This window comes from Podarcis gaigeae (assembly GCF_964106915.1).
Source record: "Podarcis gaigeae genome assembly, chromosome: 1".
NCBI lineage: Eukaryota > Metazoa > Chordata > Lepidosauria > Squamata > Lacertidae > Podarcis > Podarcis gaigeae.
In genome coordinates, this window is record NC_139678.1 from 94,577,573 (window position 1) to 94,595,995 (window position 18,423).

General features: G+C 43.4%; 1 protein-coding gene across 2 annotated transcripts in view; it reads left to right on the plus strand.

Annotated features, from left to right (window-relative positions):
* The first annotated feature begins 4,522 nt into the window (after window positions 1–4,522).
* Window positions 4,523–18,423, plus strand: part of CCDC93 (CCC complex scaffolding subunit CCDC93) — a 47,748-nt gene continuing 33,847 nt past the window's right edge. Inside the window, exons 1-5 of one of the 2 annotated variants that reach the window (XM_083708991.1) lie at window positions 4,523–4,815; window positions 8,403–8,516; window positions 9,113–9,207; window positions 10,636–10,747; window positions 12,806–12,904. In XM_083708991.1, the coding sequence (XP_083565117.1) occupies window positions 4,774–4,815; window positions 8,403–8,516; window positions 9,113–9,207; window positions 10,636–10,747; window positions 12,806–12,904 (462 nt within the window). In that variant the 5' untranslated portion in view covers window positions 4,523–4,773. The remainder of the gene's footprint in view (window positions 4,816–8,402; window positions 8,517–9,112; window positions 9,208–10,635; window positions 10,748–12,805; window positions 12,905–18,423) is intronic. The other variant, XM_083708992.1, reaches the window with a different exon arrangement.

Here is an 18,423-nt window from a genome sequence, read left to right on the forward strand (position 1 = left end):
ATCTGGGGAACCAGGTTCGCGTCTCCGCTCCTCCACATGCAGCTGCTGGGTGACCTTGGGTTAGTCACACTTCTTTGAAGTCTCTCAGCCCCACTCACCTCACAGAGTGTTTGTTGTGGGGGAGGAAGGGAAAGGAGAATGTTAGCCGCTTTGAGACTCCTTTGGTAACTGATAAAGCGGGATATCAAATCCAAACTCTTTAAACTCTTCTTCATGTGAGCAATGGTAGCTGATCCATTAAGGCCCTTCTGCACCAACCTCGTTCTCCAGCTAGCTTCCACCTGCCTGCCTTTTAATCAGTCCAGGGGGGTGGCACCGCCTGTCAATTCTTCCTCCTTAGGCTCAGTGTTGCTCTTTAAGAACTCATCAGGGTGCAGGATGAGGACAAAATTGGGAAAAGTGGCTGTCATTCTCTGGCTTCATCTACTCTTGGTCTCCCTGCTTTCTGCTCTGCCAGTCCCAATGGGCTCTGGCTGCCATTTGCCTCTTCACTGCCCCCTCCAAATCCAAAATTTACTTGCCAGTACATAACACATTCTGAAGCTTGGCAACCAGCTGACATTTCTACATGAGGTGCTGTAAAGATTCCACCCCTCAAAGAATTCTGGGCACTGTAGTTAATTAGAGGTTGCTGAGAATTCTAATTCTATGAAGGGTAAACTGCCCAGAATTCTTTGAGAGAAAGAATATGCTTTGAATGTGCTTTAAAGGTCTGGCGTACCCTACACAGCCAAAATTTATGTTTCTATGAAAATTTCCTTTCTGTGAAAAGGGGGGGGAATGGTATCTGTACATGCAATTGAGAAATAATGTAACTTCAATGTCAGCAAGATAATCTGAGTCCACACCAATTTACCATTAATAATAATAATCGTAATAATAATAATGTTATTATTTATACCCTGCCCATCTGTCTGGGTTTCCCTAGCCACTCTGGGCAGCTTACAGTACATATCAAAACATAGGAAAACGTCAAACATTAAAAGTTTGAGTCACTTTCATTTGAATATCTATCTGTGAAGGCACCCAGATATTCTACCTGCAGTCAAATTAGCTGATGCTACTGTTACCCAAGATTACAGCACCTGAGGTTACAACCCTCAAAGGGAAATCCATGCGTGAACAAGTCTTACATTTGTTATGTATGTTGTTTTGCTTGCCTGTTTTCCTTTGAAATGTCAAGTATCAACTGTTGCCAGGTGCAAGAGATGTTAGGTGGATCTGACAGAACAGTTCGCGCTACCTGCTTGGCTTACTAACAAGTAATTATTATTACCAAAGAGAACACAAGTCAGCATCATTGCAGAAGAGTGGGAGATATTTTATCATGCCTCTTCCATACACCAACAAGGAAAGTGCTATCGTGCTGCTGATTTTCAAATCAGAATTACAGGTGCCGCTGATAGCGAGCGCTGAGCCATGAAGCTGCAAGAACATGGCTCGATTCTCAGATACCACGCTGAGTTCTGCTTCTGGTGTCGTTAGAAATAATCTTACAAAATGAGCAAATGTGAATATGGAGCATAACTATGGGAAGCAGAAATGATATTCAGCTGCTTTCAGATAAGCCTAGTACCCAAGTAGAAATTTCTGTACTCATAAAACTAAGCAACATTCTGATTTGGTTTGATTCCTTTCCCCACTTTCCTTTTGCAAAGGAAAAACATTGCAACCTTCGCATCCTAACAGTGCAATCTTTTACATATTTACTCAGAAATAAATCCCAACGTGGTCAATGGGTCCAGAGAAGAGTGTGTAGGATTGCAACCCAAATTAAGGACTCAGCTACATTAGTAAAAATAAAATGTTATAAATGCGTTATAACACTCTGACGCCAGATGGCGTTGTAGAGCTGAAATCAGAACTCTGTGAAATTTTCCATTGTGAGCTTTAAAGCAGTTTTTTCCCCGGAGCATTTTCAGAGTGTTTTTTACAGCTGTGTAGATGCAGCCTAATAATCTGATACTAATTCAGAGAATAAAACATCTCTTTCTTTCTTTCTTTCTTTCTTTCTTTCTTTCTTTCCTTCTTTCCTTCTTTCCTTCTTTCCCAGTTCTATAATGTATGTAAGAACTTGCACTCACTATGACAATGCAGGTTTACTAACACCTGAAGCTCACTACTTCTCTTGTTGAAATCGCCACCAGCATGGTTAGAATGTGGGAAAGGGTACATATTGTCACCCCACTTCTTTCAATGTGGATGAAATGAAGGGTCTACTCTTCACCAGTGATCTTGACTAAGGATCCAGGCAATGAATCCCATTCTGCATGCATTAATACAAGGTGTGATTTTGTGTGCATGGCCATGACCCATACACCATTTGCATCATAGGTTATGCAGCAACTTAAACAGCAACAAGGTCATTTCTGCACACACAAACACAGCTGTGTTTCAAATTGCATCTTTACATTGCTATACACACCATGGGGGGGGGGGGAATATTTAGGAAATTTTTAATGTCTGATGCTTTTAATGTATTTTTAATCTTTTGTTGGAAGCCACCCAAAGTGGCTGGGGAAACCCAGCCAGATGGGTGGGGTATAAATAATAAATTTAATAATAATAATAATAATAATAATAATAATAATAATAATAATAATAATATTCACCCAATGCCCATGACCTGATTTGTTTCCTCGCATCTGAAACCTTCCCAACTTCTATTCAAAGAAGCTGTAACCTGCACAAATGTGATGGATGTCTTACGTGTACACAGGTTTTTAAGTGAGATGGAGGCTGGTTTGAATGGGACTGCATCACAGGATGTTTTCAGATTTGGTTTATCTGTAAATGAATTAAGAGAAAAGTCCTCTGAAACCTAAGGCAGTGCTCCCAGCAACGCTTGAAAATGATGTTCCATTGAAATAAGTGGGACTCAGAACAGAGTCACAAATGCAAGCTTGCCATACAATGGCTCCCCACTGGATTAATCCACAGCATACACTGACTTGCAGTGGACGTATGAACTGCCTCAAGTTAAGTGTGTTCTTTCAAGTGGTCTGCCTCTTTGGCAGCACAGACTGTTGTAGGGAAAAGAGAAAATAAAGCTCCGTCCTCCCAAAACTTATCTAGCTCGTTCCACTATCAGTATATACATTTTATGATATTCTGCACGGTTACATGTGATGGCTGTTTCAGACATAAAAGTTACCACTTGACATCACAGTCATGAACTGTGAGCTCAGTTTCCTTAGCAAATGTGTTTAGGATTTATAGTGAAAATGCTTTCATTCTTTTACACCACATACTGTATTGGAAAGGAAATGTTGCAAAAGGGGGTCCGATTCCCTCTCTTTGCAGCAGATGGGCCTGATGCCTGCAAACTGTTTTTGCCATCATGAACAATGGACCCAGAGATATTCTGAAGAAATGAAGACGATCGGTGACTCCTGCCTCATCCAGCACCTTGCCTAAGAGTGGAAGGCAGCATGGGGTAAGGGCACCATCAAACCTGGCTTTTTGACCCTGAAAAAACAACAACAACACTGCTCCCTCAAAGTGCTCCATGGATACCAAAACTGTGCACATGTTGCCATTTAGTCTGGCTCAAATGCACTCTCACCACTGGTGTTTAAAGCCAGAATTACAGGTGACGTTAGTTGCAATCTATAGGTATCTTGTTGTTTCTTGAGAAATTCTGATGTTTCATGCAATGCTTTTTTTTCTTAAAAAATGGTTAGGGGTACTCTCATTTTGACTCAAGAAAATCACCATTTTATAGTTCAAATTGGGAAAAATACAGTAAATGGACAAAAGCACAAAGATTCACAAATTGTTTAGGGGTATGCATACCCTTACGTACCCCCCCCCCAATAAAAACAACATTGGTTTTATGTGTTCTCCCTGCTGCACCCCCACCAGCATGAGCGGAGCAGTAGCCAGACCTGCAAAACAGCTGGAACTTTTGCTACAATCTTCCTGCTTTGCCTTGCTATTGCTCCCCCCAGACCCAGAGACGGGAAATTCCCTTATTCCGAATAGGATTCCTAGCACGAAAAGAGAAAAGTTGACAGCTATGTGGAGGACCCACCCGCTGATTTACTACAGCTGGCCTTGACACCAGACTGCAGGGTGGGGAAATTAGAATGCTACTTAGCGGGCTAATTGTTTATTATTTGAGAATCATCAATGTTGTTTGTTATTTATATTGTGTGTTGTTTTTATTTTTTCATGTTAGGTTAGACAATATATTGATGAGCCCCCTTTCCCCCTTCCCCATATGGGGTGGGTGTGGGTGTGTTGCTGTAAGTGGCTTGGAGACCTTTGGGTGACAAGCGACTAACAAATTTAATAAACCAATTCCTTCAAACGTTATCCAATGGACACATCTCCGCTTCACCGTGGCTTAACGTTTTCAAATGCAGTGCACGGAAGCATTATGCCGCAATGCTTCTTGCTCAAATCCGGGGCGCCTCGCTCTGCAGTGACACCCGCAGAGCTCCATGCTGACGATCACTTCCCGGGAATGCTGCTCGGAGACCGGCCCCGCTCGGATGAACCGCGACGCCGCCCGCTCCGCGTCTTCCGTTCCAGGCAAGTCACATGAGTGGTCTGTGCTCACTCTCCCCCCTATTCCCCCCCTTTTTTTACAAAATGGAACGGTCCGCGTTATGCTGCGTGCCGTAGTACGGATGAGGGGCGGAGCTGGGTTGCTGGCGGAACAAACCAATGAGCGGGAAAGGGGAGAGGGCAAGTTTGCGGAAGGTGAAACGCGTTTTGTAGCCTTTGCGCGCTGCGGGATATTAGCGAGCTGGGAGTCGAGAACCTGGCATGGGCGCCGTCAGAGGGCAGGAGCACCAGCCTCCTCAGGAGGTAAGGCTGAAGCGGCGGGGCTGTGTTTCCCTCTGGCAGGGCAGGCTGGCCTTTCCCTTGCGGATGGCGCTTCCCTGCCCCGCTTTTGTCTATGGGCTGCCGTTCCCCATAGCGCTCTTGGGGCCGGGAGCTTTCCGGGCAGCGCTTGCTTTGCAAGGCGAGCCCGCAAGTCCTGTTGCCTTGCAAGAAACGCGCCCCGAACACGTCGAGGTTCGCTTCTGGGGAAGGAAGCGTGTATATAGGCTAAGCACAGCGCAGGCTTCTCCAGGAAACGTTAGTCCTGGGACCGGTGTTTGTTTGTATGACGGGGAGGAGAACTCAGCGAGGGGATAAATTGCTGGGCCAGTGTCACACTCTGCACATGCTCAAGGCGCACATCATTGCTATTACCTCAGATGTCTTCCTGGACGGGTGCTTAGTTCAGTAAGCCCTCAATTTACGCGAGGGATCACGCCTAAAGTAAAAATCGCATATGGGTTCAGTGGACAGTGGGATTACCAAAGTAAATTCCCCCGAACGCCCTGCCCACTTTGTGCATTTTTATTCATTTATATTTTTTTTACCACATTTTTATTCATTTATATATATTTTTTACCACATGCATAAAGGGCAATGCTGTGGTTCCCAACTAGGCACACATCCCACAGGGGACAATTCAATAATGAGTTACTAACAGTGATTTTTTTGCATTTCTTGTGGTCCTAGGAGCCTCATATATAGTATATACTGCAAATATATATTGTGACATACACATTTTAAAAATTGAAATCAGAATGTCAACTGGTGACAGTGGAAAGGTTATCTAAACCTTGGCTGAGGGGGGCAGGGTATAAATAAAAATCATAATTATTATTATTAAACAGAAAAGTTTATCTAAACAGAAAATACACTGGGCGCATTCAGGGGGAGTAGTGCTCCGTGGGGGGGGGTGAATCAGGTTTTTAGAGATGCTTAGGTGGGGTATGGCCAAAAAAAGGTTGGGAAGGAACCAGTGGATGAATGCAAGCAAGTTAAATGCAGGCTTACTGTATTGGCAGGCAGTACATCAGCTTCATTTGGGTGAGTGCAGACTGAAATAAAACTCTCCTCCAAACTCCCATGGTGTACCCGAGGATAGGAGGCTGCTTGGAGTGGCATATTCTCTGTTCCAGAGAATATTTCCCTGAGTGTCATGTCTTGCGCTTGAAATACCCTGTGGATCCTTTGGAGGTGGGAGTGGGGGATAGAAATACCACATTTCCTTTGCTGTTCAGAAATCGGTAATGGTAAATGTTTGTCACAGAGAACTGGATAGCTGTGTTTATTTTCTGTGAGCATTTTCTATAGAGCAGTTATATGTTGTACTGTGAACGGACAGTCCACAATGTTGCACCACATCTAGAAGGTAAAAGTTCTTAGTAAATTTATTTGTACTCTGATGTGACTCGAGGCAGCTTACATATAAAATGAGAACTGATAAAAACATAGAAAAACATTAATTAAAAACAGTAAATCATTGTTAGAAGTAAAGTTCTGCTTCTTGTCTAGCAGAGCAATCCTATGCATGGTTTCTGAGAAATAAGGCCCACTGTGTTCAGTAGTTACTTGGTCCCAGGAATGTAGTTGCTTGTCATCCTTTTGAAGAACATCTCACAGGTTCTGAGTGATGCGGGGAGTGGCAGCAGAGAGACACTTTCTCTAGCAGTTTGCTCCCATAATGTGCTTTAGTACCAACATACACATACGTGGAGCTGCATGTCTACCAACATACACATTTTTTTGACTCTGTCAAAGTACAGCTCTGTATACAGGGGGAGTCACTGTGGAGCTCTACAGATTTTCTTCCTCTTCAAAGACTACAGTTCCCATCATCCTTGACCATTGACTGTTCTGGCTGGGACTGATGGGACTCGTCATTCAACAACATCTGGAGGGCTGTCTGTTATGATGTATGAATAGCATGGCTTTGTGACCTTTGCAAGCATCCAGTTTGTACGCAAATATAGACCAACTTGTAACATCAGCACCGGTCTGAAGTGGATATGATGTTTACTACAGCGGTACCTCTGGTTATGTGCTTACCGTATTTTTCGCCCTATAGGATGCACCGTCCCATAAGGCGCACCTAGTTTTTTTGGGGGGAAATAAAGGGGGGGAATTATTATTTTTTCCCCAGGCACGGGGCTGGGGCGGGGGAAGCCCAAGCTTCCCCCAACCCCAGCCCCCAGAACAGGCAACTCTCCGCAAGCCGTGGGAGCCCAGCGCCAGGCTCCCACACCTTGCGGAGAGCTGCGCGAAGCCTGGGCGCGCTGAGCTCAACGCGCCCAGCCTTCGGCATGCAGGCAAGTCTCCGCAAGCCATGGGAGCCCGGCGCGGGCTCCCACGGCTTGCGGAGATCTGCACGAAGAGCCGACCCCTCTCGCTCTCCAGGCTTCAGCGAAAGCCTGCATTCGCCCCATAGGACGCACACACATTTCCCCTTCATTTTTGGAGGGGGAAAGGTGCGTCCTATGGGGCGAAAAATACAGTAATTCATTCCAGAGGTCCGTTCTTAATCTGAAACTGTTCTTAACCTGAAGCACCAGTTTAGCTAATGGGGCCTCCCGCTGCCACCGTGCCACCAGAGCATGATTTCTGTTCTCATCCTCAAGCAAAGTTCTTAACCCGAGGTAATATTTCTGGGTTACCTGGGTACCTGAAGCATATGTAACCCGAGATACCACTGTACATGCATTTTTTTTCTACTACTACTACTACTAATAATAATAATTGTATGCTACCAATCTGACTTGGTTGCCCTAGCTACTCCGAGCACCTTCTAACAGAATATTAAAAACACAATAAAACTTTCATAAATTGCACATAATTTTGTGTTTTAAGATGGTATTTCCCTCTCTCTCCAAATGACATGACTGTTTTATCAGCCAAATTCATCTGATCTTCATTAGTGCTAGGGCTTCTGTCAGAAGTGCCTCAAAACACATGATAATAACAACTTTGGTTCAAACTTTACATTTCTTAGAGCTGGTGAGCTAGCAGAAGCTAGTGCAAAGACTCTTATTAGTTCAGTGGAAATTTCCCTCAAGCACTCTGAAAAAATACCAAATAGCTCAAGAGATATAAAACATTGTAAACATCAGTAACGCCACACTGCAATGGTGGTATTAGAAATGTAATGGTTGGGCTAAGCTGTAGAAGTTTTAGAATGTTTTGTTAAAGAATTTGGAAATTGGTTGTATTGTCTTTATAAGTGACAAATGTGCCTGTCTTCCTTGGAGCATTGGTTACTTCATTATTCTTGTGTCTGACAGAATCAGAAATCTCAGCATATACTACTGGAGGAAAAACCTGTGCAATAGTTGAACAGTTTTCATACACCGGACTTCCACCATCTTGTTTTTGCAGGATTCTTTGGGGCTATGTGCATTGATATTTTTATAGCCAGTTCCGCAGGACGAAACCGGCTATAAAAGTATTAAAACTGTTTTACAATGTAGTCAACAGTGTGTCTACTAAAAGGAAATATTTTGCAAATAAATTTGTAGTGTGTACACTTAGAACACGGTTTTGTTTTTTTGAACATAGAATCAGTTTACTATCTCTTCTAGGTTGAAACCCGTGAAGATGAAGAGCAAAGTATTAAGCTGAGTGAAATCTTAGAGCTGCTGGTGGCAGCTGGATACTTCAGGGCAAGAATTAAAGGGCTGTCCCCCTTTGACAAGGTGAGAGTGTAACAAATTATGCACAAGGCATGCTTTAATTGGTAAATATATATACATATCAGCAAGGGCTAATTTGTACAGATGAGTACAAATGTTATCCAGATGGTTGTGAATTAAGAGTGCAATTTTAAAGGTTTTTTTTATAAAAATGAATCTCTTTTTATATGTGTTTCATTGAAATTTGCAAAGATACCATAAAAACAGCTAAAATAGTTCAAAAACTGACAGAATGTGCAATCAGCATAAGCATTGTTGCTTGCCGGCGGGAATAAACCTCCCTCTCCTCCAGATGTTTACTGTTTGGAGGTTCCCCTGACCACCCCAGGCCGATTTTGTGGGGTTCTGTGGGTGATGGAGAGGATTGCCCAGTGTGAGTGGAAGCCCTTATACAGTGCCCAAGGAACTGGCATTCAGACGCAATACTACCTCCAGCTAACACTGGAGGCAGAACATAGCCATCGTGAAAATGTGACATTGGGGGGCTGTCTTTTGTGTTTCATTTTTAAATAAATGCACAAGATGTTTCTGTGTTAACTTCTGTGTTCTTCCACCAAACATCTGCGAGGGATAAAACGAGTGTGCTTGCCTTGTTCTAGGTGGTAGGCGGCATGACGTGGTGCATCACAACATGCAGTTTCGACATTGATGTGGACTTACTGTTTCAGGAAAACTCTACCATCGGCCAAAAAATGTAAGTGGGAGCTTGCCAGAAAGGGATCTTTCTTTCCAGTTGTGTGTTGTGTTCAGTACCAGTCATATTTGTAATTGAAGCTTGCATAAGTGGTCACCTGAGCCTTAAGAATTATTATGGTGTATTGAATTTCTATACCACCCTTCATCACAGGGTGGTTTACAATATAAAAACACAAAACTTGCATACTATTATAACTAACAATAAACTGCAATTTAAAAGGCCATCATTTGTTTAATTAGCCAAAGGCCTGGGAGAAGAGGAATGCTTTTGCCTGGTGCCTAAAGATATGTAATGAAGGAACCAGCCAAAGCTCCCTGGAAAGATCATTCCACAAGCACGAAGCCACTGCAGAAAAGACCTGTTCTCATATTGCCACTCTCTTGACATCTTATGAAGGAGGCACACGAAGAAGGGCCTCAGAGAATGCTTGCAGGGTCTGGTTTGGTTCATATGGGGAGAGGCGGTCCTTCAAATCTGCTCTGCTCTCTATTTTTTGGTCTTACTGCTCCTGATGTGCCCTCCCAGTAATATAATCTCTTCTCATCCTAAGCCTGAAAGCAGCCATGAAAATAAAGTGAAATGTTTAAGTACAGCAGGAACATGTAGAAGCCCACACTTACTTTCTGCTGCCTTCTCCTTCTTTTTGCACTATTTAAATGTTAGGACTTTTAAATAAAACAGTGACAATTACAGTCGTACCTTGGAAGTAGAACGGAATCCGTTCCGGAAGTCCATTTGACTTCCAAAATGTTCAGAAACCAAATTGCGACTTCTGATTGGCTGCAGGAAGCTCCTGCAGCCAATTGGAAGCCCTGTTGGACGTTCAGCTTCCAAAAATAGTTCGCAAACTGGAACAGTCACTTCCTGGTTTGCAGCGTTCGGGAGCCAAAACGTTCGGGAACTAAACTGTTCCAAAACCAAGGTATGGCTGTAGAGTGTTTCTATTAACACATGAATGTCTTAAACTGTTGTTACTTTACCATGCGCTACCTTGGGAAGCTCAGAACTGATTAGATGTGCATCCCATTGGCGCACTGGATCGAATTCACACTTGCTGAGCTTCATTCTAGAATAAGGAAATCACAGACCATTCCCTGGACTGAAACTGAAAACATTTTATGAAGTAAAGATTGATTGTTTGATAAGAAGCTTTTAACAACAGGTTTATAAAAGAAACAACAACTTTGAATTTTTTTCTCAGTTTTTAATAAGAGTTTGCAAGCTTGTCTAAAGATGATTTTTAAAAAAGAAGTGCCTCCAGTCCTACAGATCAGCATTTATCAGCACAGTTCTAAATTGCTTGTGTATTCACTTTTAAAAATCTAATATTTGATTTCAGCCACTAGAGGGCAGTTTCAGGCTAGTCAAGGCTTTGCTTCCACCAAGTTTCACCTTAAGCTCTGTCATCCTTCACCTTCTTTCCAGTGCCTTGACTGAGAAAATTGTATCCGTCTTGCCGAGAATGAAATGCCCTCATCGCTTGGAGCCTCATCAAATACAGGGATTGGATTTCATCCACATATTTCCTGTTGTGCAGGTAGGTGCTCCTTGAAAAGTTGCTCCCCCCAACACCTCCGTATAGTAGGCCTGCTGATGAAAAACCATATTGTAACCCTCTTTCTCTCTTCCCTGCAACTCTAATAGCCACTGGGGCATGGTTTGGATCAGGAAACAACCAAGTAGAATGTGTGTTCCTAATCATAAACAAATGGTTCCACTAATGTGGGTAGGAGGCCCTTTAGATGCTGTGGGGCTCAAACTCCCTTCAGCCCTAGCTAGTGTTACCAGTGGTCAGGAATGATGGGAGTCTAGCAACATCTAGGTGGCTACCCATTCCCCATCCCTGCACCATTGATTAATCCCTTTTGTAGCCTTGCAGCATTTCCCGTAACCAAAAAGTGTATGGAAAGAGATACTGCATCGCTGTTGCTTGCAGAGACTGTATTGGAAGCATAGTTCCGTCTCTGATTAGATCCTGAACAAGGAGCAAGTTAGAGGCATCTTCTAAACCTAGTGTTTAACTTGGGATCTCGGAGTCTTTTATGTAATCATTTCTATACCATCTTCTGTGAAATAAAAATAATTCAAAGCATTTAACCCATTTCCAAATTTGAGTCAATTATTAGCAAGACTCGGAGTGTCCAAATGGTTTGCTATTGCCCATGTAAATGGGAATACTGTTGCTTTATAGTTTTATATGTGCTTGTTTTTCTCTGTCTTGGAACGTCATTTGCAAAATTGACGTTTCAGCCAAACCAAGCCAGGAAGGTGTTTCTGTTGCAAGTGAACAGGGATGAGTTCTTTGCCTGGAAAGCTGGCTGCTTAAATAGAGAGCATGGGTTCCCCACCATCACCACACACACACACACACCAAAGTAGAGTTGAGAGCTGCAGATGTAAGAGCAAGGCAGCAAATATTTTTGCCTGGTTGTCAGTTTGACAAAGTGGGGAGAAGTAGGTTGATAGCCAAAATGAGACCAGCACCTGCTACTCTTCCATGGCCCTTGTTTGTTTCTGTATTTTTCAACTAAGTGCAGCAACGACCTGGTTGCACCAAATAGGTGCTGAACTTAGCCTGAGATTTCTAGTTGCCGACTCCTGATCTACAATGACAACATGAGTTAAGATTTTCCTTTAGGTCACACGTCTCAAGCCTTGTGCCTGTGCACCAGTACTGTGTTATGTCCATTGGCATGCTAAGTCTTCGGGCAACCTGATAAGCAAGTGACACATCCAATCTGGGCCTGCAGATTGTCGTTTGTGACTACTCAGGTTTTGCTGCTATGCACCTTTGTGATATGGTCATGGAAAAGCAGGAATTGGAGTTTCATACCGCCCAGTCCAGGTGTCTCCAAATGTTGCCGGACTATAGCTCACATCATCCAAAGTATTGACCATACTGGCTGACAAGGTTGGGAGCATCAGAAGGACGGCATATTGGCCACTCCTGCCTCTAGTCCCTGTGGGGCAGAGTTGGCCTCATGAAGAACAGATTAACTCACACTGTTCAGAGGAAAAGCACAGCAAAGGCTGAGTGAAACATGCCAGAAATATTACAAGTGAGAAAAACAAGGGCCTAACCTGTCTTCCATCATATTTGTGTTCTTTCAACATGTTTAGCCTCCTAATAACCCTTTGAGGTAGGCTGAGTTGACAGGGAGTGGCTGGGTCAACATCAGCCACAACAGCTGGTCAGAAATTTAAATCCTGGGTTGATATTCAACTGAGTTTTACTTGAAGTAGACCTATTGAAATTAATGGACCCAACATAACTATGTCCTTTAATTTCAGTGGTTTTATTCTGTGTAACGCTTAGCTGAATCTAGTCTCAGTCAGACACACTAATCTTTTATGTCATGCTGAGACTCAGTGGGTTTTCTGTTTCTTGGTTCAGATGATGAACATGCACTGATGCCCATGTTCATTGTCTAAATGTTTCAAAATATGAAAGGTAAGTAGCTGTAATAACTGTAACCCTTTGTTTACAGAGTGTTGATTTTCCTTATTTTTTATTCCCTTTTTGATATCCATGTCTGTCCTATATATATCCATCCAAGGTGTTGCTTTAAGGGTTTCCCTTTTTCTTTTCTCCCAGTGGCTTGTGAAACGTGCAATAGAAACCCGTGAAGAAATGGGAGATTACATCCGCTCATATTCTATATCTCAGTTTCAGAAGACACACAGTCTGCCTGAGGTAAATGTTTGGCTGCGTCTTTTGTAATTCAGAACTAGAAGTGATTCTTTTAACCGTCTCTAAAATGGATAGGATTGATGCAAACCTGTACCAGCTGATTTGGCTCATAGGTTTTAGGACATAAGCGGATAGATCACACGTTATGAGCTGGCACTGGAGCAGAAAATATGAGTAGAGTAATTCAGTCCAACTCCTTAAGTATTAAATGCCCAGTTGCGCATCAAAAAAGGTAGATGAATTTGCAGTGCATCCAAGTGCATTCATCGGATGCTCTGGGAAGCTGTTCTTGACACAAGTCACTTTTTTCTTGTAAGATCTTTTTCACAAAATTGCATTTGAATATGTTTGTGCAGTGGCAACACAAACCTACACTCTGCAAGCACCAAAACGCTTCCCATTCTTAAAAATACATTGCCCACCTATTCTTAGTGCAGAATGAGCCATTCCTTGAGAAGGAAAGTCCAGGTGTATTGTTTCTCTATGATTAAAAGGTGATTAGCAGTTGATAATGCTATACCTTAACATGACAGCTGCCCACTGAAATAAAATAGTTCATTTTTTTTTTAAGGCTGTCTTTTGGGGGTTTTCACTCACGTTGTTGAAAGTTCAACTTATGATTCTTGCATCTCCCTGTGTATGTTGGTGCCTTTCATTACTTGTGCAGCTGCAAACTAGTGAGCACCTTTCTCTGCCTCATTTGTCAATAAATGGAAAGTGATGTTAAAGGTGTCAGTGCTGGAAGATACTCTGAATTTTTCTGTCTGATGAGCCAAGTTCCTGCTAATGTTTTACTATAAACACCATATGTCTAAGATGTAAATTGCATTGTGGAGCTTAGTCCTAGGTAAAGTAGGTAGGATTGCAGCTTCAGTAGTGTGGTTTATGTAGCCTGAGGCTATTCCTGGTTCCCACCTTTAAAAGTTGCTGCAGAGGCGCAGAGTACCTGTTTACAGCTCTGGTTGGTTCTTCAGCCACAGCCATTCCTGGATTGAGGTAATCTGACCACAGTAATCCATGCTTTAGTAATTTCCCAATTAGACTTTTGTAATATGCTCTACAAAGCAGAGACATCACCTTACCAACAAAGGTTCGTATAGTTAAAGCCATGGTTTTCCCAGTAGTGATGTATGGAAGTGAGAGCTGGACCATAAAGAAGGCTGATCGCCGAAGACTTGATGCTTTTGAATTATGGTGCTGGAGGAGACTCTTGAGAGTCCCATGGATTGCAAGAAGATCAAACCTATCCATTCTGAAGGAAATCAGCCCTGAGTGCTCACTGGAAGGACAGATCGTGAAGCTGAGGCTCCAATACTTTGGCCACCTCATGAGAAGAGAAGACTCACTGGAAAAGACCCTGATGTTGGGAAAGATGGAGGGCACAAGGAGAAGGGGATGACAGAGGACGAGATGGTTGGATAGTGTCTTCGAAGCTACCAGCATGAGTTTGACCAAACTGTGGGAGGCAGTGGAAGACAGAAGTGCCTGGCATGCTCTGGTCCATGGGGTCACGAAGAGTCGGACACGACTAAAAGACTAAACAACAAATATGCTCTACATGGGGCTGTCCTTGAAGACTGTTTAGAGATTATAGCAGGTGCAAAATGTGGCAACTGGGTATTGTTGCTATCAAAGGGTTAAAAGGTAGCAGAAACGCTCTAATCACTGAGCAGCTGGAGGTCATTAGGCTTCCAGGAACATGAGTTTGTATAAATAGTCTCCTGTGTGTTTGTTCTTCCCCCTTTCTCCCCTTTTTTGGGCGTGTTTGCTGAGATGTGTGGTTCTTCGCCAGAGTTGTTTTTGTTTTGTAAATAAACCTTATCTTTGAGTTACAAACCGCATGCTCCAAGACTCCTCTTAGAAAAGATACTGCCTCTCCTGCCCTTCTTCAACTGCTGTGCGAAATACTCTGCTGTAGTGGGACTTGTGACGATGGAAGCGCACTGGGCATTTACATTAAACTAATTAAAGTTTAATGGGACAGGTTATGGATGTTTGTACGTCAAGAAGGAGATAAGGAGTGCAGTTCAGAGTGATTTATGAAAGGACTGGAGCGAAGACAGAAGCGGTTGCCGACAACGAAAGCCTTCAAAGCAGCTTGAGTCCTGCAACGTGCCTAGAAAAGTTTTAAATAGGCACTGCGCAGTTTGTACTCGCTGGAAGACATCTTATTCTTCAAGGAGCCACCTCAGCAGCTGGGAGACGGTCTACAGGTGTGTGAGTATCGTTCCTAAGCCCCAGGGAGGATGGCAGAGTCCCAGGAAAGTTTTTCTGTCCCGTTTACGCGACTCAATGGGAAAAATTGGCAAGATTGGAAGGCTAGAGTGAGGGTTTGGTTGCAAGCAAAAGAGTTGTGGAGTTGTACTGAAGCACCGCCTTTACAGGCAGCTGCAGACGCGTCTGCAGAAGACAAAGCAACAGCAGCAGCTTCACAGAAACGTGACAGGAAAGCCCAAGGTCTACTAGTTTTGGCAGTGGGACCAGAGCAAATGCCTTACGTTTCTGAGTTAAAGAACACGCATGAGGTCTGGACGGTTCTGCAGCGGCTAAATTCCAGAAACACTGCGGGGGCCAAGATCCATGCTACAAGATGTTTGTTTGATTTACGTCTCCAACCGGGAGCGTGTGTGAAAGAACATATTGCCAAAATGGTGTCTGCCTTTAATCAACTAAGACAGCTGGGCATTCCTTTCTCTATGGAGCAGCAGTCATACATATTGTTGTCTTCTCTTGATAAAAGCTATGAGACTCTAGCTCTAACTTTGGAAGCTATGCCTTCAACTGAATTAACCCTTGAATACATTTCATCTCGGCTTGCAGATGAACAGGATAAAAGGCAAAGAGAAAGAGGTTTGTCTTTAAAGGGGAGTTATGCTGTGCCTAAGAGTGTTGATGCTGAGTTTGAGCACACAGTAAATGCTTTTGCAGCTAGACACTGTTTTCGCTGTGGTTCCCCTTCCCATTTAATTAGGAATTGCACACGTGAACCTGGTCAAGACAGCACCAAGGCCGTTACCCCTAGTTACCAGACAAGGAGTTCCAGGGGACGTCGAAGAAAAGGAGGAGGTCATGGCTACTCCCACAGCACACAGCACATGGCTTCAGCAATGGCGTTGATGCAAGGGCGTGGCCAAGGCAGCAATCTACGCTGGTTGATCGACAGTGGTGCATCTCACCACCTGGTGGCACCATCTAGTGTCCGTTTGCAGAATTGCAGACATTTGCAAACCCTTAAAGTTGTGACAATGGCAGATTCAACTAAATGTTCCTTAGAGACCATAGGCACAGTGTTCTTGAAATGTTTGCAAACAGAAATTGATGCCTACGTGCTAAAGGGATTGAAGGGGTGTATTTTGTCTGTGTCAGAACTTGATAGAAATGGGTTTAAAACTGTGTTTGAAAATGGGGTTTGCACTATTTCAAAGAATAACGTATCTCTTTTGCAGGTGGAATGCAGAGATGGGTTATATTATTTTGAGACAATTCCAGATGAAGTTGAACAGGTTCATGCTGGTTGTGTGAACTCACCTACGCATAATTCTTGTGTCCATTTATGGCACCGCCGTTTGGGACATATTAATTTTCAGTATGTTAAAAGGCAACCTGAATTATCAGAAGGGTGCAAAATGAACAAATGTACTAAGTATTTGGATTGTACTGCATGCAAAAGGGCGAAGGTTCATAGATGCAGCTATCCCAGTTCAGATAGGAAATCTGACAAAGTATTCCAACTTGTGCATATGGACCTATGTGGCCCAATGCCAGTTGCTAGCATGGGAGGTTCGAGGTATGCACTGTGTCTCTCGGATGACAAAACAAAGGTTACATGGTTTTTTCCTCTCAAAACAAAAGCAGATACTGCAGAAACAGGTAAAAATTGGGTTCATGCAGTGGAACTTGAATTCGGTACTAAAGTACTTGCTTTTCAGATAGACAGAGGGTCAGAATTTACCGGGTCTGTGTTGCAGAATTTCTTTAAGAAAAAGGGAATTAAGCATCGTCTGTCTACACCTTATTCCCCCCAAGAAGGAGGCGTGGCCGAACGTAAAAACAGGGTTCTGCAAGAGTTGGCAAACTCTATGTTGTTTGATGCTAAACTCCCTCAAAGTTACTGGGCGGAAGCCTGGCAGGCGGCTACTCATATTCTGAACCGAGTATATAATTCGGTAATTGCCACTACCCCATATTTTGCTTTATATGGGAAGAAGCCCAAAATTAATTACTTTCGGGTGTTTGGATGTCCAGCCTATGTACTTATCCCAAAAGCGTTAAGGAAAAAGGGAGGTCCAAGGGCTAGGAAACTCATCTTTTGTGGGTACGAACCACACGCCAAATCTTGGAGGTTCGTGAACCCAAATGGGGATACTACAAAAGTGGTCCTCAGTAGCAGCGCTGAATTTTGTGAGCAATCTGGATGGACTCACTTACATGCTAACCCTGACATTTTGAGAGATGATTTAGGCATTTATGCTGAGAATGAAAGTCCAGAGAGTAGTGAGCCAGAAGAGGATGGTGCACATGGTTCAGATGCAGATTCTGACCAGGCACAAGGTCCTTCTCCTAAGGTAGAAAAGCCAAAATCTAGAGGTGTTCCAACATCGCCAGTCAGTAGGCCTAGCAGACAGCAAAAGTGAAGCAGGTCGCCTGCAACACCAAGCCCAAGGGAGGTATCTAAACGGAGGTCTTTATCCCTAGAGGCACATCCAGGTATAAAGTCTGAGACAGATTCTGACAGCCAACGGTCAGAGGGGGCACAAGAGGAACAATTGCGCAGGTCAAATCATGCCACAAAGGGCAAGCCGCCAGAGCGGTTTAAGGTGACAAGTGTATACGTAAATATGGCACAGTGTGAGCCAGATAGCTATATGGAAGTACAACAGCTTCCAAGCTCAGAAGCCGTAAAGTGGCAGGAAGCAATGGAAAAAGAGATGGCTTCAATGAAGTCTCTCGGTGTGTTTACAAGTACAGAGCTTCCGAAAGGGCAACAAGCTGTAGGTTGTCGATGGGTATATCGTTTAAAGCCCACAACTACTGAAGAGTTGCAATATAAAGCCCGACTAGTTGCAAAAGGGTTTTCGCAGCGCAAAGGTGTTCACTATTCTCAAATCTATGCACCTACTTCAAGATCGGAGTCATTAAGAATGCTTTTAGCCTCTTCAGCTAAGAAGGGAAATAAGCTGTTTCATTTTGATGTCAATGTGGCTTATTTAAATGCAGACTTACAGGAGGAAGTCTATATGACACCACCACCGGGTTTTGAAGGAGACAAGCCAAACCAGGTCTGGCGCCTACACAAATCCATTTATGGGTTGAAACAGTCCGCCCGTAATTGGAATTCCTGCTTAAACGATGCTCTAGAGAGCATGGGGTTCAGAAAGAGCGCAGCAGATGCGTGTCTTTATCTGAAAGGCTCGGGATGTGAACAAGAAGCAGTCTTGATATTCGTTGACGATTTATTATACAGTGGAAAGGATGATAAACTTGCACAACAATTTGCCACAAAGCTTGGAGAAAGGTTTCAG